The sequence below is a fragment of the Sebastes umbrosus genome, unplaced genomic scaffold (assembly GCF_015220745.1).
Source record: "Sebastes umbrosus isolate fSebUmb1 unplaced genomic scaffold, fSebUmb1.pri S34, whole genome shotgun sequence".
NCBI lineage: Eukaryota > Metazoa > Chordata > Actinopteri > Perciformes > Sebastidae > Sebastes > Sebastes umbrosus.
The window spans coordinates 10,001-33,122 of NW_023618439.1; the positions used below are offsets into that span (position 1 = coordinate 10,001).

The 23,122-nt window shown below is 48.0% G+C and overlaps 1 protein-coding gene across 3 annotated transcripts in view; it reads left to right on the top strand.

Annotated features, from left to right (window-relative positions):
* Window positions 1-23,122, top strand: part of mark4a (MAP/microtubule affinity-regulating kinase 4a) — a 61,129-nt gene that overhangs the window by 8,516 nt on the left and 29,491 nt on the right. For all 3 annotated transcript variants that reach the window (XM_037762715.1, XM_037762714.1, XM_037762716.1), the window contains exons 2-3: window positions 545-742; window positions 14,751-14,804. In XM_037762715.1, the coding sequence (XP_037618643.1) occupies window positions 545-742; window positions 14,751-14,804 (252 nt within the window). The remainder of the gene's footprint in view (window positions 1-544; window positions 743-14,750; window positions 14,805-23,122) is intronic.

Below are 23,122 nucleotides of genomic sequence, written 5' to 3' on the forward strand. Positions count from 1 at the left end.
AGGACTATTAGAGTGTTCGTACCGGGGAGTTGATTCACCTCAAAATAAATGATCTTCTGAGTTACAGACATCTCTTTCCCAATGGAAGTCTATGGGAAAAAGCCTCTTTGGGCCCGATGGCATCCCGTGACGGACACAGAAGTTGTAGCACCGCCGTTTGGCCACTACCAAAGTTGAGATCGATGACCGGTGCATTTCCTTCGACTAGAGCCGACGGTGAGAGACACACCGCAAAAACTAGTCCGACAGACGCTCACTGACGGCCCCAAACTGTCCGACCGTCGGCTTGGTGTGTCAGGACCTTAATAAGTTTATTTGCTGCCTATAAAGAGATTAATTATTGTCTCTATATTGTCTGATGATCAGAGTTGGCAGAGACAGAAGGACTCACCCAGACCGTTTAGCTCCTGGAGACCATCAGTGCTCCATACAGGCGCTCCTGAGTTGCTTTGGCAGCCTGCTCTATGTGATATTGGTGTTGGCACAGTGAGTGACCCCCCTCTCTCCTCTCTTTAACACCCCCCCTCATCTTCTTCTCTTCCAGCATGTGTCGCTGGGGGCCAGCCGCTCAGACAAGGCCACCAGCCAGTCCAGCCGCTCGCTGGGCGCCCGGTGCAGGAACTCCATTGCCTCCTGCTCCGACGAGCAGCCGCACATCGGCAACTACCGCCTGCTCAAGACTATCGGCAAGGGAAACTTCGCCAAGGTCAAGCTGGCCCGCCACATCCTGACGGGCAAGGAGGTGAGACCCGGGGGCGGCGGAGGTCCGTAGTGGGAGGAGGGAAGGAGGAGATGGATGGGTAGATGATGGATGATGCCGGTGTCGTTGCGATGTGATCTGGTCAAGTATTTAATCTGCAACATCATCATTTAACATATTTATAAAGAAGTAAAGTCTGAATGAATCTCCAATAGAAGTTTTTCTGGTCAACCAGTTCTTTTGAGTGAAATAACATCATCCTAGTGGATTATCTGAAGACAAATTATTTCAATCCCTTTACTTTAAAGAGGACATATTATGAACAACTCACTTCTTCAGTGCTTATGTAAGTCCATTTAGGTATGTGGAGTTCCTACCAACACACAAACTGAAATAAGACAACCAGTCAGTTTATTGTTGCTGTCTAGATCAGAAAACGTGATTCAAGGAGCTAAAGGGTGAATACAGGGATATTCAGACAGACAGGATGAGAAAAATAATGTGTTTTTTGAACATTAAAGCAGGCAAACATGTTCTAGTAGAAACCCAGAATACACGTATGAATTGTGTTGTTGCAATGAGCCGGGCCTGTATACCGTACAGTAGGGTAGGTAGTGGTGTTGATGGAGGAATGGCCTGTATACCGTACAGTAGGGTAGGTAGTGGTGTTAATAGAGGAATGGCCTGTATACCGTACAGTAGGGTAGGTAGTGGTGTTAATGGAGGAATGGTCTGTATACCGTACAGTAGGGTAGGTAGGTAGTGGTGTTAATGGAGGAATGGCCTGTATACCATACAGTAGGGTAGGTAGGTAGTGGTGTTAATGGAGGAATGGCCTGTATACCATACAGTAGGGTAGGTAGTGGTGTTAATGGAGGAATGGTCTGTATACCATACAGTAGGGTAGGTAGGTAGTGGTGTTAATGGAGAAATGGCCTGTATACCGTACAGTAGGGTAGGTATGGTGTTGATGGAGGAATGGCCTGTATACCGTACAGTAGGGTAGGTAGTGGTGTTGATGGAGGAATGGCCTGTATACCGTACAGTAGGGTAGGTAGGTAGTGGTGTTGATGAGGAATGGCCTGTATACCGTACAGTAGGGTAGGTTTGTGGTGTTAATGGAGGAATGGCCTGTATACCGTACAGTAGGGTAGGTAGTGGTGTTAATGGAGGAATGGCCTGTATACCGTACAGTAGGGTAGGTAGTGGTGTTGATGGAGGAATGGCCTGTATACCGTACAGTAGGGTAGGTAGTGGTGTTGATGGAGGAATGGCCTGTATACCGTACAGTAGGGTAGGTAGTGGTGTTGATGGAGGAATGGCCTGTATACCGTACAGTAGGGTAGGTAGTGGTGTTAATGGAGGAATGGCCTGTATACCGTACAGTAGGGTAGGTAGTGGTGTTAATGGAGGAATGGCCTGTATACGTACAGTAGGGTAGGTAGTGGTGTTGAATGTAGGAATGGCCTGTATACCGTACAGTAGGGTAGGTAGGTAGTGGTGTTGATGTAGGAATGGCCTGTATACCGTACAGTATGGTAGGTAGGTAGTGGTGTTAATGGAGGAATGGCCTGTATACCGTACAGTAGGGTAGGTAGTGGTGTTAATGAGGAATGGCCTGTATACCGTACAGTAGGGTAGGTAGTGGTGTTAATGGAGGAATGGCCTGTATACCGTACAGTAGGGTAGGTTAGTGGTGTTAATGGAGGAATGGTCTGTATACCGTACAGTAGGGTAGGTAGTGGTGTTGATGGAGGAATGGCCTGTATACCGTACAGTAGGGTAGGTAGTGGTGTTAATGTAGGAATGGCCTGTATACCGTACAGTAGGGTAGGTAGTGGTGTTGATGTAGGAATGGCCTGTATACCGTACAGTAGGGTAGGTAGGTAGTGGTGTTGATGTAGGAATGGCCTGTATACCGTACAGTAGGGTAGGTAGGTTGGTGTTAATGGAGGAATGGCCTGTATACCGTACAGTAGGGTAGTAGTAGTGGTGTTAATGGAGGAATGGCCTGTATACCGTACAGTAGGGTAGGTAGTGGTGTTGAATGGAGGAATGGCCTGTATACCGTACAGTAGGGTAGGTAGTGGTGTTAATGGAGGAATGGCCTGTATACCGTACAGTAGGGTAGGTAGTGGTGTTAATGGAGGAATGGTCCTGTATACCGTACAGTAGGGTAGGGGTAGTGGTGTTAATGGAGGAATGGCCTGTATACCGTACAGTAGGGTAGGTAGGTAGTGGTGTTAATGGAGGAATGGCCTGTATACCGTACAGTAGGGTAGGTAGGTAGTGGTGTTAATGGAGGAATGGCCTGTATACCGTACAGTAGGGTAGGTAGGTAGTGGTGTTAATGGAGGAATGGCCTGTATACCGTACAGTAGGGTAGGTAGTGGTGTTAATGGAGGAATGGCCTGTATACCGTACAGTAGGGTAGGTAGTGGTGTTGATGGAGGAATGGCCTGTATACCGTACAGTAGGGTAGGTAGTGGTGTTGATGGAGGAATGGCCTGTATACCGTACAGTAGGGTAGGTAGTAGTGGTGTTAATGGAGGAATGGCCTGTATACCGTACAGTAGGTAGGTAGGTAGTGGTGTTATGGAGGAATGGCCTGTATACCGTACAGTAGGGTAGGTAGTGGTGTTAATGTAGGAATGGCCTGTATACCGTACAGTAGGGTAGGTAGTGGTGTTATGTAGGAATGGCCTGTATACCGTACAGTAGGGTAGGTAGGTAGTGGTGTTATGTAGGAATGGCCTGTATACCGTACAGTAGGGTAGGTAGTGGTGTTAATGGAGGAATGGCCTGTATACCGTACAGTAGGGTAGGTAGTGTGGTGTTAATGGAGGAATGGCCTGTATACCGTACAGTAGGGTAGGTAGTGGTGTTATGGAGGAATGGTCTGTATACCGTACAGTAGGGTAGGTAGTGGTGTTGATGGAGGAATGGCCTGTATACCGTACAGTAGGGTAGGTAGTGTGTGTTAATGTAGGAATGGCCTGTATACCGTACAGTAGGGTAGGTAGTGGTGTTGATGTAGGAATGGCCTGTATACCGTACAGTAGGGTAGGTAGTGGTGTTTATGGAGGAATGGCCTGTATACCGTACAGTAGGGTAGGTAGTGGTGTTAATGGAGGAATGGCCTGTATACCGTACAGTAGGGTAGGTAGTGGTGTTGATGGAGGAATGGCCTGTATACCGTACAGTAGGGTAGTAGTGGTGTTAATGGAGGAATGGCCTGTATACCGTACAGTAGGGTAGGTAGTGGTGTTATGGAGGAATGGCCTGTATACCGTACAGTAGGGTAGGTAGTGGTGTTAATGGAGGAATGGTCCTGTATACCGTACAGTAGGGTAGGTAGGTGTTGATGGAGGAATGGCCTGTATACCGTACAGTAGGGTAGGTAGGTAGTGGTGTTAATGGAATGGCCTGTATACCGTACAGTAGGTAGGTAGTGGTGTTAATGGAGGAATGGTCTGTATACCGTACAGTAGGGTAGGTAGTAGTGGTGTTAATGGAGGAATGGCCTGTATACCGTACAGTAGGGTAGGTAGTGGGTGTTTAATGGAGGAATGGCCTGTATACCGTACAGTAGGGTAGGTAGTAGTGGTTGTAATGGAGGAATGGCCTGTATACCGTACAGTAGGGTAGGTAGTGGTGTTGAATGGAGGAATGGCCTGTATACCGTACAGTAGGGTAGGTAGTGGTGTTAATGGAGGAATGGCCTGTATACCGTACAGTAGGGGTAGGTAGTGGTGTTAATGGAGGAATGGCCTGTATACCGTACAGTAGGGTAGGTAGGTAGTGGTGTTAATGGAGGAATGGCCTGTATACCGTACAGTAGGGTAGGTAGGTAGTGTGTTAATGGAGGAATGGCCTGTATACCAGTACAGTAGGGTAGGTAGGTAGTGGTGTTAATGGAGGAATGGCCTGTATACCGTACAGTAAGGGGTAGTAGTGGTGTTGATGGAGGAATGGCCTGTATACCGTACAGTAGGGTAGGTAGTGGTGTTGAATGGAGGAATGGCCTGTATACCGTACAGTAGGGTAGGTAGTGGTGTTGATGGAGGAATGGCCTGTATACAGTACAGTAGGGTAGGTAGGTAGTGGTGTTGATGGAGGAATGGGCCTGTATACCATACAGTAGGGTAGGTAGTGAGTGTTAATGGAGGAATGGCCTGTATACCGTACAGTAGGGTAGGTAGGTGTGTGTTAATGGAGGAATGGCCTGTATACCGTACAGTAGGGTAGGTAGTGGTGTTGAGGAGAATGGCCTGTATACCGTACAGTAGGGTAGGTAGTGGTGTTGATGGAGGAATGGCCTGTATAACGTACAGTAGGGTAGGTAGTGGTGTTGATGAGGAATGGCCTGTATACCGTACAGTAGGGTAGGTAGTGGTGTTAATGAGCGGAATGGCCTGTATACCGTACAGTAGGGTAGGTAGTGGTGTTAATGTAGGAATGGCCTGTATACCGTACAGTAGGAGTAGGTAGTGGTGTTGATGTAGGAATGGCCTGTTATACCGCTACAGTAGGGTAGGTAGTGGTGTTGAATGGAGGAATGGCCTGTATACCGTACAGTAGGGTAGGTAGTGGTGTTAATGGAGGAATGGCCTGTATACCGTACAGTAGGGTAGGTAGGTAGTGGTGTTAATGGAGGAATGGCCTGTATACCGTACAGTAGGGTAGGTAGTGGTGTTAATGGAGGAATGGCCTGTATACCGTACAGTAGGGTAGGTAGTGGTGTTGAATGGAGGAATGGCCTGTATACCGTACAGTAGGGTAGGTAGGTAGTGGTGTTAATGGAGGAATGGCCTGTATACCGTACAGTAGGGTAGGTAGGTAGTGGTGTTAATGGAGGAATGGCCTGTATACCGTACAGTAGGGTAAGTAGTGGTGTTAATGGAGGAATGGCCTGTATACCGTACAGTAGGGTAGGTAGGTAGTGGTGTTAATGGAGGAATGGCCTGTATACCGTACAGTAGGGTAGGTAGTGGTGTTGATGGAGGAATGGCCTGTATACCGTACAGTAGGGTAGGTAGTGGTGTTAATGGAGGAATGGCCTGTATACCGTACAGTAGGGTAGGTAGGTAGTGGTGTTAATGGAGGAATGGCCTGTATACCGTACAGTAGGGTAGGTAGTGGTGTTAATGGAGGAATGGCCTGTATACCGTACAGTAGGGTAGGTAGGTAGTGGTGTTAATGGAGGAATGGCCTGTATACCGTACAGTAGGTAGTAGGTAGTGGTGGTTAATGGAGGAATGGCCTGTATACCGTACAGTAGGGTAGGTAGTGGTGTTGATGGAGGAATGGCCTTTATACCGTACAGTAGGGTAGGTAGTGGTGTTAATGGAGGAATGGCCTGTATACGTACAGTAGGGTAGGTAGGTAGTGGTGTTGATGGAGGAATGGCCTGTATACCGTACAGTAGGGTAGGTAGTGGTGTTAATGAGGAATGGCCTGTATACCGTACAGTAGGGTAGGTAGTGTGTGTTAATGGAGGAATGGCCTGTATACCGTACAGTAGGTAGGTAGGTAGTGGTGTTGATGGAGGAATGGCCTGTATACCGTACAGTAGGGTAGGTAGTGGTGTTAATGGAGGAATGGCCTGTATACCGTACAGTAGGGTAGGTAGTGGTGTTAATGGAGGAATGGCCTGTATACCGTTACAGTAGGGTAGGTAGTGGTGTTAATGGAGGAATGGCCTGTATACCGTACAGTAGGGTAGGTAGTAGTGGTGTTAATGGAGGAATGGCCCTGTATACCGTACAGTAGGGTAGGTAGTGGTGTTAATGGAGGAATGGCCTGTATACCGTACAGTAGGGTAGGTAGGTAGTGTGTTAATGGAGGAATGGCCTGTATACCGTACAGTTAGGGTAAGGTAGGTAGTGGTGTTAATGGAGGAATGGCCTGTATACCGTACAGTAGGGTAGGTAGGTAGTGGTGTTAATGGAGGAATGGCCTGTATACCGTACAGTAGGGTAGGTAGTGGTGTTAATGGAGGAATGGCCTGTATACCGTACAGTAGGGTAGGTAGGTAGTGGTGTTAATGGAGGAATGGCCTGTATACCGCTACAGTAGGGTAGGTAGGTAGTGGTGTTAATGGAGGAATGGCCTGCTATACCGTACAGTAGGGTAGGTAGTGGTGTTAATGGAGGAATGGCCTGTATACCGTACAGTAGGGTAGGTAGGTAGTGGTGTTAATGGAGGAATGGCCTGTATACCGTACATTAGAGTAGGTAGTTAGTGGTGTTAATGGAGGAATGGCCTGTATACCGTACAGTAGGGTAGGTAGTGGTGTTGATGGAGGAATGGCCTGTATACCGTACAGTAGGGTAGGTAGGTAGTGGTGTTAATGGAGGAATGGCCTGTATACCGTACAGTAGGGTAGGTAGGTAGTGGTGTTAATGGAGGAATGGCCTGTATACCATACAGTAGGGTAGGTAGGTAGTGGTGTTAATGGAGGAATGGCCTGTATACCATACAGTAGGGTAGGTAGGTAGTGGTGTTAATGGAGGAATGGCCTGTATACCGTACAGTAGGGTAGGTAGTGGTGTTGATGGAGGAATGGCCTGTATACCGTACAGTAGGGTAGGTAGTGGTGTTGATGGAGGAATGGCCTGTATACCGTACAGTAGGGTAGGTAGGTAGTGGTGTTGATGGAGGAATGGCCTGTATACCGTACAGTAGGGTAGGTAGTTGGTGTTAATGGAGGAATGGCCTGTATACCGTACAGTAGGGTAGGTAGTGGTGTTAATGGAGGAATGGCCTGTATACCGTACAGTAGGGTAGGTAGTGGTGTTGATGGAGGAATGGCCTGTATACCGTACAGTAGGGTAGGTAGTGGTGTTGATGGAGGAATGCCTGTATACCGTACCGTAGGGTAGGTAGTGGTGTTAATGGAGGAATGGCCTGTATACCGTACAGTAGGGTAGGTAGTGGTGTTGATGGAGGAATGGCCTGTATACCGTACAGTAGGGTAGGTAGTGGTGTTAATGTAGGAATGGCCTGTATACCGTACAGTAGGGTAGGTAGTGGTGTTGATGTAGGAATGGCCTGTATACCGTACAGTAGGGTAGGTAGGTAGTGGTGTTGATATAGGAATGGCCTGTATACCGTACAGTAGGGTAGGTAGTGGTGTTAATGGAGGAATGGCCTGTATACCGTACAGTAGGGTAGGTAGTGGTGTTAATGGAGGAATGGCCTGTATACCGTACAGTAGGGTAGGTAGTGGTGTTAATGGAGGAATGGCCTGTATACCGTACAGTAGGGTAGGTAGTGGTGTTAATGGAGGAATGGTCTGTATACCGTACAGTAGGGTAGGTAGTGGTGTTGATGGAGGAATGGCCTGTATACCGTACAGTAGGGTAGGTAGTGGTGTTAATGTAGGAATGGCCTGTATACCGTACAGTAGGGTAGGTAGTGGTGTTGATGTAGGAATGGCCTGTATACCGTACAGTAGGGTAGGTAGTGGTGTTAATGGAGGAATGGCCTGTATACCGTACAGTAGGGTAGGTAGTGGTGTTGATGGAGGAATGGCCTGTATACCGTACAGTAGGGTAAGTAGTGGTGTTAATGGAGGAATGGCCTGTATACCGTACAGTAGGGTAGGTAGGTAGTGGTGTTAATGGAGGAATGGCCTGTATACCGTACAGTAGGGTAGGGTAGGTAGTGGTGTTAATGGAGGAATGGCCTGTATACCGTACAGTAGGGTAGGGTAGGTAGTGGTGTTAATGGAGGAATGGTCTGTATACCGTACAGTAGGGTAGGTAGTGGTGTTAATGGAGGAATGGCCTGTATTCCGTACAGTAGGGTAGGTAGTGATGTTAATGGAGGAATGGCCTGTATACCGTACAGTAGGGTAGGTAGGTAGTGGTGTTAATGGAGGAATGGCCTGTATACCGTACAGTAGGGTAGGGTAGGTAGTGGTGTTAATGGAGGAATGGTCTGTATACCGTACAGTAGGGTAGGTAGTGGTGTTAATGGAGGAATGGCCTGTATACCGTACAGTAGGGTAGGTAGTGATGTTAATGGAGGAATGGCCTGTATACCGTACAGTAGGGTAGGTAGGTAGTGGTGTTAATGGAGGAATGGCCTTTATACCGTACAGTAGGGTAGGTAGTGGTGTTAATGGAGTAATGGCCTGTATACCGTACAGTAGGGTAGGTAGGTAGTGGTGTTAATGGAGGAATGGCCTGTATACCGTACATTAGAGTAGGTAGGTAGTGGTGTTAATGGAGGAATGGCCTGTATACCGTACAGTAGGGTAGGTAGTGGTGTTGATGGAGGAATGGCCTGTATACCGTACAGTAGGGTAGGTAGGTAGTGGTGTTAATGGAGGAATGGCCTGTATACCGTACAGTAGGGTAGGTAGGTAGTGGTGTTAATGGAGGAATGGCCTGTATACCATACAGTAGGGTAGGTAGGTAGTGGTGTTAATGGAGGAATGGCCTGTATACCATACAGTAGGGTAGGTAGGTAGTGGTGTTAATGGAGGAATGGCCTGTATACCGTACAGTAGGGTAGGTAGTGGTGTTGATGGAGGAATGGCCTGTATACCGTACAGTAGAGTAGGTAGTGGTGTTGATGGAGGAATGGCCTGTATACCGTACAGTAGGGTAGGTAGGTAGTGGTGTTGATGGAGGAATGGCCTGTATACCGTACAGTAGGGTAGGTAGTGGTGTTAATGGAGGAATGGCCTGTATACCGTACAGTAGGGTAAGTAGTGGTGTTAATGGAGAATGGCCTGTATACCGTACAGTAGGGTAGGTAGGTAGTGGTGTTAATGGAGGAATGGCCTGTATACCGTACAGTAGGGTAGGTAGGTAGTGGTGTTAATGGAGGAATGGCCTGTATACCGTACAGTAGGGTAGGGTAGGTAGTGGTGTTAATGGAGGAATGGTCTGTATACCGTACAGTAGGGTAGGTAGTGGTGTTAATGGAGGAATGGCCTGTATTCCGTACAGTAGGGTAGGTAGTGATGTTAATGGAGGAATGGCCTGTATACCGTACAGTAGGGTAGGTAGGTAGTGGTGTTAATGGAGGAATGGCCTGTATACCGTACAGTAGGGTAGGGTAGGTAGTGGTGTTAATGGAGGAATGGTCTGTATACCGTACAGTAGGGTAGGTAGTGGTGTTAATGGAGGAATGGCCTGTATACCGTACAGTAGGGTAGGTAGTGATGTTAATGGAGGAATGGCCTGTATACCGTACAGTAGGGTAGGTAGGTAGTGGTGTTAATGGAGGAATGGCCTTTATACCGTACAGTAGGGTAGGTAGTGGTGTTAATGGAGGAATGGCCTGTATACCGTACAGTAGGGTAGGTAGGTAGTGGTGTTAATGGAGGAATGGCCTGTATACCGTACATTAGAGTAGGTAGGTAGTGGTGTTAATGGAGGAATGGCCTGTATACCGTACAGTAGGGTAGGTAGTGGTGTTGATGGAGGAATGGCCTGTATACCGTACAGTAGGGTAGGTAGGTAGTGGTGTTAATGGAGGAATGGCCTGTATACCGTACAGTAGGGTAGGTAGGTAGTGGTGTTAATGGAGGAATGGCCTGTATACCATACAGTAGGGTAGGTAGGTAGTGGTGTTAATGGAGGAATGGCCTGTATACCATACAGTAGGGTAGGTAGGTAGTGGTGTTAATGGAGGAATGGCCTGTATACCGTACAGTAGGGTAGGTAGTGGTGTTGATGGAGGAATGGCCTGTATACCGTACAGTAGAGTAGGTAGTGGTGTTGATGGAGGAATGGCCTGTATACCGTACAGTAGGGTAGGTAGGTAGTGGTGTTGATGGAGGAATGGCCTGTATACCATACAGTAGGGTAGGTAGTGGTGTTAATGGAGGAATGGCCTGTATACCGTACAGTAGGGTAGGTAGTGGTGTTAATGGAGGAATGGCCTGTATACCGTACAGTAGGGTAGGTAGTGGTGTTAATGGAGGAATGGCCTGTATACCGTACAGTAGGGTAGGTAGTGGTGTTGATGGAGGAATGGCCTGTATACCGTACAGTAGGGTAGGTAGTGGTGTTGATGGAGGAATGGCCTGTATACCGTACAGTAGGGTAGGTAGGTAGTGGTGTTGATGGAGGAATGGCCTGTATACCGTACAGTAGGGTAGGTAGTGGTGTTAATGGAGGAATGGCCTGTATACCGTACAGTAGGGTAGGTAGTGGTGTTAATGGAGGAATGGCCTGTATACCGTACAGTAGGGTAGGTAGTGGTGTTAATGGAGGAATGGCCTGTATACCGTACAGTAGGGTAGGTAGTGGTGTTGATGGAGGAATGGCCTGTATACCGTACAGTAGGGTAGGTAGTGGTGTTGATGGAGGAATGGCCTGTATACCGTACAGTAGGGTAGGTAGTGGTGTTAATGGAGGAATGGCCTGTATACCGTACAGTAGGGTAGGTAGTGGTGTTGATGGAGGAATGGCCTGTATACCGTACAGTAGGGTAGGTAGTGGTGTTAATGTAGGAATGGCCTGTATACCGTACAGTAGGGTAGGTAGTGGTGTTGATGTAGGAATGGCCTGTATACCGTACAGTATGGTAGGTAGGTAGTGGTGTTGATGTAGGAATGGCCTGTATACCGTACAGTAGGGTAGGTAGTGGTGTTAATGGAGGAATGGCCTGTATACCGTACAGTAGGGTAGGTAGTGGTGTTAATGGAGGAATGGCCTGTATACCGTACAGTAGGGTAGGTAGTGGTGTTAATGGAGGAATGGCCTGTATACCGTACAGTAGGGTAGGTAGGTAGTGGTGTTAATGGAGGAATGGCCTGTATACCGTACAGTAGGGTAGGTAGTGGTGTTAATGGAGGAATGGTCTGTATACCGTACAGTAGGGTAGGTAGTGGTGTTAATGGAGGAATGGCCTGTATACCGTACAGTAGAGTAGGGTAGGTAGTGGTGTTAATAGAGGAATGGCCTGTATACCGTACAGTAGGGTAGGTAGTGGTGTTAATGGAGGAATGGCTTGTATACCGTACAGTAGGGTAGGTAGGTAGTGGTGTTAATGGAGGAATGGCCTGTATACCGTACAGTAGGGTAGGTAGTGGTGTTGATGTAGGAATGGCCTGTATACCGTACAGTAGGGTAGGTAGGTAGTGGTGTTAATGGAGGAATGGTCTGTATACCATACAGTAGGGTAGGTAGTGGTGTTAATGGAGGAATGGCCTGTATACCGTACAGTAGGGTAGGTAGGTAGTGGTGTTAATGGAGGAATGGCCTGTATACCATACAGTAGGGTAGGTAGGTAGTGGTGTTAATGGAGGAATGGTCTGTATACCATACAGTAGGGTAGGTAGTGGTGTTAATGGAGGAATGGCCTGTATACCGTACAGTAGGGTAGGTAGGTAGTGGTGTTAATGGAGGAATGGCCTGTATACCATACAGTAGGGTAGGTAGGTAGTGGTGTTAATGGAGGAATGGTCTGTATACCATACAGTAGGGTAGGTAGTGGTGTTAATGGAGGAATGGTCTGTATACCATACAGTAGGGTAGGTAGTGGTGTTAATGGAGGAATGGTCTGTATACTGTACAGTAGGGTAGGTAGGTAGTGGTGTTAATGGAGGAATGGCCTGTATACCGTACAGTAGGGTAGGTAGTGGTGTTAATGGAGTTATGGCCTGTATACCGTACAGTAGGGTAGGTAGTGGTGTTGATGGAGGAATGGTCTGTATACCGTACAGTAGGGTAGGTAGTGGTGTTAATGGAGGAATGGCCTGTATACCGTACAGTAGGGTAGGTAGTGGTGTTAATGGAGGAATGGCCTGTATACCGTACAGTAGAGTAGGTAGTGGTGTTGATGGAGGAATGGTCTGTATACCGTACAGTAGGGTAGGTAGTGGTGTTGATGGAGGAATGGCCTGTATACCGTACAGTAGGGTAGGTAGGTAGTGGTGTTGATGGAGGAATGGCCTGTATACCGTACAGTAGGGTAGGTAGTGGTGTTAATGGAGGAATGGCCTGTATACCGTACAGTAGGGTAGGTAGTGGTGTTGATGGAGGAATGGTCTGTATACCGTACAGTAGGGTAGGTAGTGGTGTTAATGGAGGAATGGCCTGTATACCGTACAGTAGGGTAGGTAGTGGTGTTGATGGAGGAATGGTCTGTATACCGTACAGTAGGGTAGGTAGGTAGTGGTGTTGATGGAGGAATGGCCTGTATACCGTACAGTAGGGTAGGTAGTGGTGTTGATGGAGGAATGGCCTGTATACCGTACAGTAGGGTAGGTAGTGGTGTTGATGGAGGAATGGTCTGTATACCGTACAGTAGGGTAGGTAGGTAGTGGTGTTGATGGAGGAATGGCCTGTATACCGTACAGTAGGGTAGGTAGTGGTGTTAATGGAGGAATGGCCTGTATACCGTACAGTAGGGTAGGTAGTGGTGTTGATGGAGGAATGGCCTGTATACCGTACAGTAGGGTAGGTAGTGGTGTTAATGGAGGAATGGCCTGTATACCGTACAGTAGGGTAGGTAGTGGTGTTGATGGAGGAATGGTCTGTATACCGTACAGTAGGGTAGGTAGGTAGTGGTGTTGATGGAGGAATGGCCTGTATACCGTACAGTAGGGTAGGTAGGTAGTGGTGTTAATGGAGGAATGGTCTGTATACCATACGGTAGGGTAGGTAGGTAGTGGTGTTAATGGAGGAATGGCCTGTATACCGTACAGTAGGGTAGGTAGTGGTGTTAATGGAGGAATGGCCTGTATACCGTACAGTAGGGTAGGTAGGTAGTGGTGTTAATGGAGGAATGGCCTGTATACCGTACAGTAGGGTAGGTAGGTAGTGGTGTTAATGGAGGAATGGCCTGTATACCATACAGTACAGTAGGTAGGTAGTGGTGTTAATGGAGGAATGGTCTGTATACCATACAGTAGGGTAGGTAGGTAGTGGTGTTAATGGAGGAATGGCCTGTATACCATACAGTAGGGTAGGTAGGTAGTGGTGTTAATGGAGGAATGGTCTGTATACCGTACAGTAGGGTAGGTAGTGGTGTTAATGGAGGAATGGCCTGTATACCGTACAGTAGGGTAGGTAGTTGTGTTAATGGAGGAATGGTCTGTATACCGTACAGTAGGGTAGGTAGTGGTGTTAATGGAGGAATGGCCTGTATACCGTACAGTAGGGTAGGTAGTGGTGTTAATGGAGGAATGGCCTGTATACCGTACAGTAGAGTAGGTAGGTAGTGGTGTTAATGGAGGAATGGCCTGTATACCGTACAGTAGAGTAGGTAGGTAGTGGTGTTAATGGAGGAATGGCCTGTATACCGTACAGTAGGGTAGGTAGTGGTGTTAATGGAGGAATTGCCTGTATACCGTACAGTAGGGTAGGTAGTGGTGTTAATGGAGGAATGGCCTGTATACCGTACAGTAGAGTAGGTAGGTAGTGGTGTTAATGGAGGAATGGCCTGTATACCGTACAGTAGGGTAGGTAGTGGTGTTAATGGAGGAATGGCCTGTATACCGTACAGTAGGGTAGGTAGTGGTGTTAATGGAGGAATGGCCTGTATACCGTACAGTAGGGTAGGTAGGTAGTGGTGTTAATGGAGGAATGGCCTGTATACCGTACAGTAGGGTAGGTAGTGGTGTTAATGGAGGAATGGCCTGTATACCGTACAGTAGGGTAGGTAGTGGTGTTAATGGAGGAATGGCCTGTATACCGTACAGTAGGGTAGGTAGTGGTGTTAATGGAGGAATGGCCTGTATACCGTACAGTAGAGTAGGGTAGGTAGTGGTGTTAATAGAGGAATGGCCTGTATACCATACAGTAGGGTAGGTAGTGGTGTTAATGGAGGAATGGCCTGTATACCGTACAGTAGGGTAGGTAGTGGTGTTGATGGAGGAATGGCCTGTATACCGTACAGTAGGGTAGGTAGTGGTGTTGATGGAGGAATGGCCTGTATACCGTACAGTAGGGTAGGTAGTGGGGTTGATTGAGGAATGGCCTGTATACCGTACAGTAGGGTAGGTAGTGGGGTTGATTGAGGAATGGAGGCTGATGGTGGTGTGTTTACTTCTCATCTAAACCTTCCTTGACGTCTCTTCCAGGTTGCAATAAAAATCATCGACAAAACTCAGTTGAACCCAACCAGCCTACAAAAGGTGAGTTGTTCCTCTTTATATAATACATATATATATATATATTATATATATGTTATATATATAATATATATATATATATACACATTGTCACATTGATGTAATCCAACGAAATAGCACCACGCCGTCGGGGGCTTGGAGAGGTTCAGGTTTATCCTCAGCTGTTTCCTCCTCGGGGAGAGAGAGCAGCTGATGGAGAGAGGGCTCGTGGGATGTGATGCTGTTTGGCAGGTGCTGGGGACTGGATGGGAGCGAGAGGAGACCTCTGCTCCAGAGATCATCTCTCGTCTCTCTCAGGGCTAATCACTGCCCTGAGAGAGGGGTGACTCATCTCGGAGATCACGGCGACCAACCCGTCCTTTCTTCTGTTCTTAATTTGTCTTCCCAAACACACGTTGCTGAGGATAACAAAGAACGCTGTGATGATGTTGGGTTTGAGGTGTCTCTAGAACACATCAGCTGTACGTCACCACGACGGCTTCTGAGTGTTGGTTCTGAGTGTTGTTTCTGTGTGGTGGTTCTGTGTGGTGGTTCTGTGTGGTGGTTATGTGTGTTGGTTCTGAGTGTTGTTTCTGTGTGGTGGTTCTGAGTGTTGGTTCTGAGTGTTGGTTCTGAGTGTTGTTTCTGTGTGGTGGTTCTGAGTGGTGGTTCTGAGTGTTGGTTCTGAGTGTTGTTTCTGTGTGGTGGTTCTGTGTGGTGGTTCTGTGTGGTGGTTATGTGTGTTGGTTCTGAGTGTTGTTTCTGTGTGGTGGTTCTGTGTGGTGGTTCTGTGTGGTGGTTCTGAGTGTTGGTTCTGAGTGGTGGTTCTGAGTGTTGTTTCTGAGTGTTGTTTCTGTGTGGTGGTTCTGAGTGGTGGTTCTGAGTGTTGGTTCTGAGTGTTGTTTCTGTGTGGTGGTTCTGTGTGGTGGTTCTGTGTGTTGGTTCTGAGTGTTGTTTCTGTGTGGTGGTTCTGTGTGGTGGTTCTGAGTGTTGGTTCTGAGTGGTGGTTCTGAGTGTTGTTTCTGAGTGTTGTTTCTGTGTGGTGGTTCTGAGTGTTGGTTCTGAGTGTTGTTTCTGTGTGTTGGTTCTGTGTGTTGGTTCTATGTGGTGGTTCTGAGTGTTGTTTCTGTGTGTTGGTTCTGAGTGTTGTTTCTGTGTGTTGGTTCTGAGTGTTGTTTCTGTGTGGTGGTTCTGAGTGTTGGTTCTGAGTGTTGTTTCTGTGTGGTGGTTCTGAGTGTTGGTTCTGAGTGTTGGTTCTGAGTGTTGGTTATGTGTGTTGGTTCTGAGTGTTGGTTCTGAGTGTTGGTTCTGAGTGTTGGTTATGTGTGGTGGTTCTGTGTGGTGGTTCTGAGTGGTGGTTCTGAGTGTTGGTTCTGTGTGTTGGTTCTGAGTGTTGTTTCTGTGTGGTGGTTCTGAGTGTTGGTTATGTGTGTTGGTTCTGTGTGGTGGTTCTGAGTGGTGGTTCTGAGTGTTGTTTCTGTGTGTTGGTTCTGAGTGTTGGTTCTGAGTGTTGTTTCTGTGTGGTGGTTCTGAGTGTTGGTTATGTGTGTTGGTTCTGAGTGTTGGTTCTGAGTGGTGGTTCTGAGTGTTGGTTCTGTGTGTTGGTTCTGAGTGTTGGTTCTGAGTGTTGTTTCTGTGTGGTGGTTCTGAGTGTTGGTTATGTGTGTTGGTTCTGAGTGTTGGTTCTGAGTGTTGGTTCTGTGTGTTGGTTATGTGTGTTGGTTCTGAGTGTTGGTTCTGAGTGTTGGTTCTGAGTGTTGGTTATGTGTGGTGGTTCTGAGTGTTGGTTCTGAGTGTTGTTTCTGTGTGGTGGTTCTGTGTGGTGGTTCTGTGTGGTGGTTATGTGTGTTGGTTCTGAGTGTTGTTTCTGTGTGGTGGTTCTGTGTGGTGGTTCTGTGTGGTGGTTCTGAGTGTTGGTTCTGAGTGGTGGTTCTGAGTGTTGTTTCTGAGTGTTGTTTCTGTGTGGTGGTTCTGAGTGGTGGTTCTGAGTGTTGGTTCTGAGTGTTGTTTCTGTGTGGTGGTTCTGTGTGGTGGTTCTGTGTGTTGGTTCTGAGTGTTGTTTCTGTGTGGTGGTTCTGTGTGGTGGTTCTGAGTGTTGGTTCTGAGTGGTGGTTCTGAGTGTTGTTTCTGAGTGTTGTTTCTGTGTGGTGGTTCTGAGTGTTGGTTCTGAGTGTTGTTTCTGTGTGTTGGTTCTGTGTGTTGGTTCTATGTGGTGGTTCTGAGTGTTGTTTCTGTGTGTTGGTTCTGAGTGTTGTTTCTGTGTGTTGGTTCTGAGTGTTGTTTCTGTGTGGTGGTTCTGAGTGTTGGTTCTGAGTGTTGGTTCTGAGTGTTGGTTATGTGTGTTGGTTCTGAGTGTTGGTTCTGAGTGTTGGTTCTGAGTGTTGGTTATGTGTGGTGGTTCTGTGTGGTGGTTCTGAGTGGTGGTTCTGAGTGTTGGTTCTGTGTGTTGGTTCTGAGTGTTGTTTCTGTGTGGTGGTTCTGAGTGTTGGTTATGTGTGTTGGTTCTGTGTGGTGGTTCTGAGTGGTGGTTCTGAGTGTTGTTTCTGTGTGTTGGTTCTGAGTGTTGGTTCTGAGTGTTGTTTCTGTGTGGTGGTTCTGAGTGTTGGTTATGTGTGTTGGTTCTGAGTGTTGGTTCTGAGTGGTGGTTCTGAGTGTTGGTTCTGTGTGTTGGTTCTGAGTGTTGGTTCTGAGTGTTGTTTCTGTGTGGTGGTTCTGAGTGTTGGTTATGTGTGTTGGTTCTGAGTGTTGGTTCTGAGTGTTGGTTCTGAGTGTTGGTTATGTGTGTTGGTTCTGAGTGTTGGTTCTGAGTGTTGGTTCTGAGTGTTGGTTATGTGTGGTGGTTCTGAGTGGTGGTTCTGAGTGTTGTTTCTGTGTGGTGGTTCTGAGTGTTGTTTCTGTGTGTTGGTTCTGTGTGTTGGTTCTGAGTGTTGGTTCTGTGTGTTGGTTCTGAGTGTTGGTTCTGAGTGTTGGTTCTGAGTGTCGGTTATGTGTGTTGGTTCTGTGTGGTGGTGGACACACACAGCTTTGTTGTGCATGAAGGTCAGAGGCGGAGAAGTGGACACTTTGGTTCCAGCGGTTCTGAAGGGCGACCTCAGTGTGGCGCAGACACACGTGATCCAGATTCAGGAGAAGACCGTCTGATCTGATGTAGATATCCAGACACAACATGGCCGACACGGAGGCCAGTTGATCGTGAGCCGATCACACTACTACCACTACTACTACTCAGAGCCGATCACACTACTACTACTACTACTACTGCTCAGAGCCGATCACACTACTACCACTACTACTACTCAGAGCTGATCACACTACTACCACTACTACTACTCAGAGCCGATCACACTACTACCACTACTACTACTCAGAGCTGATCACACAACTACCACTACTACTGCTCAGAGCCGATCACACAACTACCACTACTACTACTCAGAGCCGATCACACTACTACCACTACTACTACTCAGAGCTGATCACACAACTACCACTACTACTACTCAGAGCCGATCACACTACTACCACTACTACTACTCAGAGCTGATCACACAACTACCACTACTACTACTCAGAGCTGATCACACTACTACCACTACTACTACTCAGAGCCGATCACACTACTACCACTACTACTACTCAGAGCTGATCACACAACTACCACTACTACTACTCAGAGCTGATCACACTACTACCACTACTACTACTCAGAGCCGATCACACTACTACCACTACTACTACTCAGAGCTGATCACACAACTACCACTACTACTACTCAGAGCCGATCACACTACTACCACTACTACTACTCAGAGCTGATCACACAACTACCACTACTACTACTCAGAGCCGATCACACTACTACCACTACTACTACTCAGAGCCGATCACACAACTACCACTACTACTGCTCAGAGCCGATCACACAACTACCACTACTACTGCTCAGAGCCGATCACACTACTACCACTACTACTACTCAGAGCCGATCACACAACTACCACTACTACTGCTCAGAGCCGATCACACAACTACCACTACTACTGCTCAGAGCCGATCACACTACTACCACTACTACTACTCAGAGCTGATCACACTACTACCACTACTACTACTCAGAGCCGATCACATGCTCAGATCTGATCACACTACTACTACTCAGAGCTGATCACACTACTACTACTCAGATCTGATCACACACTCAGAGCTGATCACATGCTCAGATCTGATCACATGCTCAGATCTGATCACATGCTCAGATCTGATCACACTACTACTACTCAGATCTGATCACATGCTCAGATCTGATCACACTACTACTACTCAGATCTGATCATACACTCAGAGCTGATCACACTACTACTCAGATCTGATCTCTGGAGCTCGTCAGTCAGGTGACCAGTCATCAAGAGAGAGACGCATCCTGCTGCTTCTATAAGCACATATGGGCCAAAGTGTCTCCCTCATTTAGCCATAAGTGTGTCCCTCTATCTCTCTCGCTCTCCCTCTATCTCTCTCGCTCTCCCTCCCTCCCTCCATCTCTCTCTCTCTCCCTCTCCCTCTCTCTCCCTCCCTCCCTCTATCTCTCTCTCTCTCTCCCCCTCTATCTCTCTCGCTCTCCCTCCCTCCCTCCATCTCTCTCTCTCTCTCTCTCTCTCGCTCTCGCTCTCCCTCTCTCCCTCCCTCCATCTCTCTCTCTCTCTCTCTCTCTCTCTCTCTCGCTCTCCCTCCCTCCCTCTATCTCTCTCTCTCTCTCTCTCCCTCCCTCCATCTCTCTCTCTCTCCCTCTCCCTCTCTCTCCCTCCCTCCCTCTATCTCTCTCTCTCTCTCTCCCTCCCTCCATCTCTCTCTCTCTCCCTCTCTCTCTCTCTCTCTCTCTCCCTCTCTCTCTCTTGCTCTCCCTCCCTCCCTCCATCTCTCTCTCTCTCCCTCTCCCTCTCTCTCCCTCCCTCCCTCTATCTCTCTCTCTCCCTCTCTCGCTCTCCCTCCCTCCCTTTATCTCTCCCTCTCTCTCTCTCTCTCCCTCTCTCTCTCCCTCCCTCACGCTCTCTCTCCCTCTCTCTCTCTCTCTCTCCCTCTCTCTCTCCCTCTCTCTTTCGCTCTCCCTCTCCCTCTCTCTCTCCCTCTCTATCTCGCTCTCCCTCTCCCTCTCTATCTCTTTATTCCTCCCTCAGCTTGCATGAGCTGCTTTGCCTGCAGGGCGAGAAGGGAACCGACCAGAAGGATCAAATCAGGGATGAAAGGATAGTTCTTTGTGTGTGGAAGACGAAGACGTCTGTATGTTTTACTACGTACATTAAAAGACCCGTTTTTATTCACTGGAGGTTGAATTAAAGCTGAAGTCGGCAGAATGGAGCAAATATGATCAAAAACGGTCACTATATCCTGACAGTAGTGCACGAGACAGGTAATCTGAAAAACATCATGTTCCTCCGCTGTCCTCCGGTGTCCTCCGGTGCTCCTAACGGCATCTGCCAGATTTCACAGACCGGAGGAAAACAACTAATCAGAGCTGATCTGGAGTCTTCCGTCTCTGAGCAGCTATCAATCACTCACCAACTCTGATCAATCGGTGAAACCAGGCAGCGCTGATCAGATATGGATCAATATTCTGTTACGTTAATGCCTATTTCTCTCCTCAGATGTTGTCAGAATCATCTGGTAGTGTTCTGTTGAGCTGTAACATGAGAACGTTTGTGACCCGGCAGCCATGTTGACATCTGTCCATGCCTATGGAAAGGAGGCTGTGTCACGGGCGGACATGGGTTTTGGGGTATAACATGCACAGTGTAACTGAAGTTGCGGTCTTGTGTTGCGATTGGCTTAATTTCGGCGATTGCAGGCCAGATTTTACTGCACATTTGTTATACCCCCAAAGATATGACGCGTGACCCGGGCTCCTTTCTAAAGGCCTTGTATCTGTCGGGGAAATACCAAGCACCGCCCACCAGCCGGAGCAAACGTTCTCATGCCTAGTTTCACCGTTTGATTGGAGTTGGTGAGTGATTGACAGCTGCCTCCATTGAATGAACAGCCAATAGGAACGCTCTCTCTCTCTGTAATGACCTGTGATTGGTCAAAGTCTTCCGTCACGGGCTAGATGTTCTAAAGCCTGAAAACAGAGCCATGAGGATCTCTGACTTTACTGGTAACAACTTTCTAAAAATGTCCAAGAAGATTTGCCCAGAATAATAAATAGTGATTAAAGAAAGTAATCTTTTCCTCAGTCTCCGTATTTACAGCTCTACTGATAGCAGTGACCTTTTGGGTTGTTTCAGCATCATCCTGGCTTTAGTACATAAATGTACGTCGTCCCTTTGATCGCCGGCTTCCTGTAATCCTGATACTTTGACTCATCATATTTCTGGTGCTTGTATCATAAAAGAAAATGGATTTCCCGTACCAATACCTGGCTAGAATATGAGATGACTAGCAGGAAATGTAATCCCAACTTGTTTGTTACCCCATCGTCCTGCCTGGCTGCTGCGAGAGACAACGGTGCAACATTGAGGACGGAGAGAGTAGAGAGGCGAAGGATCGGCTGCTGATTGGAGAGAATACTCTTTACAATTGGCCGGTGATGATAGCGGGCTTCTTTACATACCCGTGGGCTAGAGAGAAAATCTTTAGTGGAAGACATGAAAGAGCCCATATTAGCATAATCTGGACAGTAATGTATGTAGAGGGGAGAAGGAAAGGAGGGAGATTTATTGTATAGGGGAGGCTGAAAGAGGGGGAGGAAGAAAGGAAGAAGGGAAGTCAAACCTCAACATCCACTGAGAGGAAACAGCAGACTACAGGAGGAGATGTTCTCCTGTCCTCTCTGATGGGGGAGTATTATATATACTATTAGAGCTTTAATAGTATAGAAGGTGAAACTTTCATCTGCCAGATGTTTGATTAAAGCCAGCAGCCTCTCTGTGTCCATCCCCGTCAGCTCTATCGGTCATTAGCGCTGACTGACTGTGGTTGGACATGTTGCCGGGGAAGGGGGGGGGGGGGGTTGTTTATTGTTTTGACGGATCGTACCACTCGGCCTCGCCGTGACGAGCGGGGGGGATTAATGGGACGCCCGGATGATGAGACATGTCAGCACTACGTATCCCAAGAATCCCTCTGGCACAGCTGGAGAAGCTGGGAGAGGAAGAGCCCGGTCTTAATACCTGGGTCGCTATGGCAACAGTGACGTTGGGGCAGCGCTGAAGAGAAGACTTCGAGAGGAACTGAATGAAGAAGGGAAAACAGGAGAGGGGGAGGAAAGAGGAGAGAAAAGCTTATCACACCATCTTCTGTGTCCGGTTGGAGTTGACGATGAAGAGGAGAGGAGGTGACGATGAGGAGGGGAGGAGTTGACGATGAGGAGGGGAGTGGACGATGAAGAGGAGAGGAGGTGACGATGAAGAGGAGAGGAGGTGACGATGAGGAGGGGAGTGGACGATGAAGAGGAGAGGAGGTGATGATGAAGAGAAGGGGAGTTGACGATGAAGAGGAGAGGAGTTGGCGATGAAGAGGAGAGGAGTTGACGATGAAGAGGGGAGTGGACGATGAAGAGGAGAGGAGGTGACGATGAAGAGGAGAGGAGTTGACGATGAGGAGGGGAGTGGACGATGAAGAGGAGAGGAGGTGACGATGAAGAGGAGAGGAGGTGACGATGAGGAGGGGAGTGGACGATGAAGAGGAGAGGAGTTGACGATGAGGAGGGGAGTGGACGATGAAGAGGAGAGGAGGTGACGATGAAGAGGAGAGGAGGTGACGATGAGGAGGGGAGTGGATGATGAAGAGAAGGGGAGTTGACGATGAAGAGGAGGGGAGTTGGCGATGAAGAGGAGAGGAGTTGACGATGAAGAGGGGAGTGGACGATGAAGAGGAGAGGAGGTGACGATGAAGAGGAGGGGAGTGGACGATGAAGAGGAGAGGAGGTGACGATGAAGAGGAGGGGAGTGGACGATGAAGAGGAGAGGAGGTGACAATGAGGAGGAGGTGACGATGAGGAGGAGTTGACGATGAGGAGGAGAGTTGACGATGAGGACGATGAGGTGGAGGATGAGAAGGAGAGTTGACGATGAGGAGGAGAGTTGACGATGAGGAGGAGGTGACGATGAGGAGGAGAGGTGACGATGAGAAGGAGGTGACGATGAGGAGGAGAGTTGACGATGAGGAGGAGAGGTGACGATGAGAAGGAGGTGACGATGAGGAGGAGAGGTGACGATGAGAAGGAGGTGACGATGAGGAGGAGAGTTGACGATGAGTAGGAGGAGGTGATGATGAGGAGGAGAGTTGACGATGAGAAGGAGAGTTGATGATGAGAAGGAGAGTTGACGATGAGTAGGAGGAGGTGATGATGA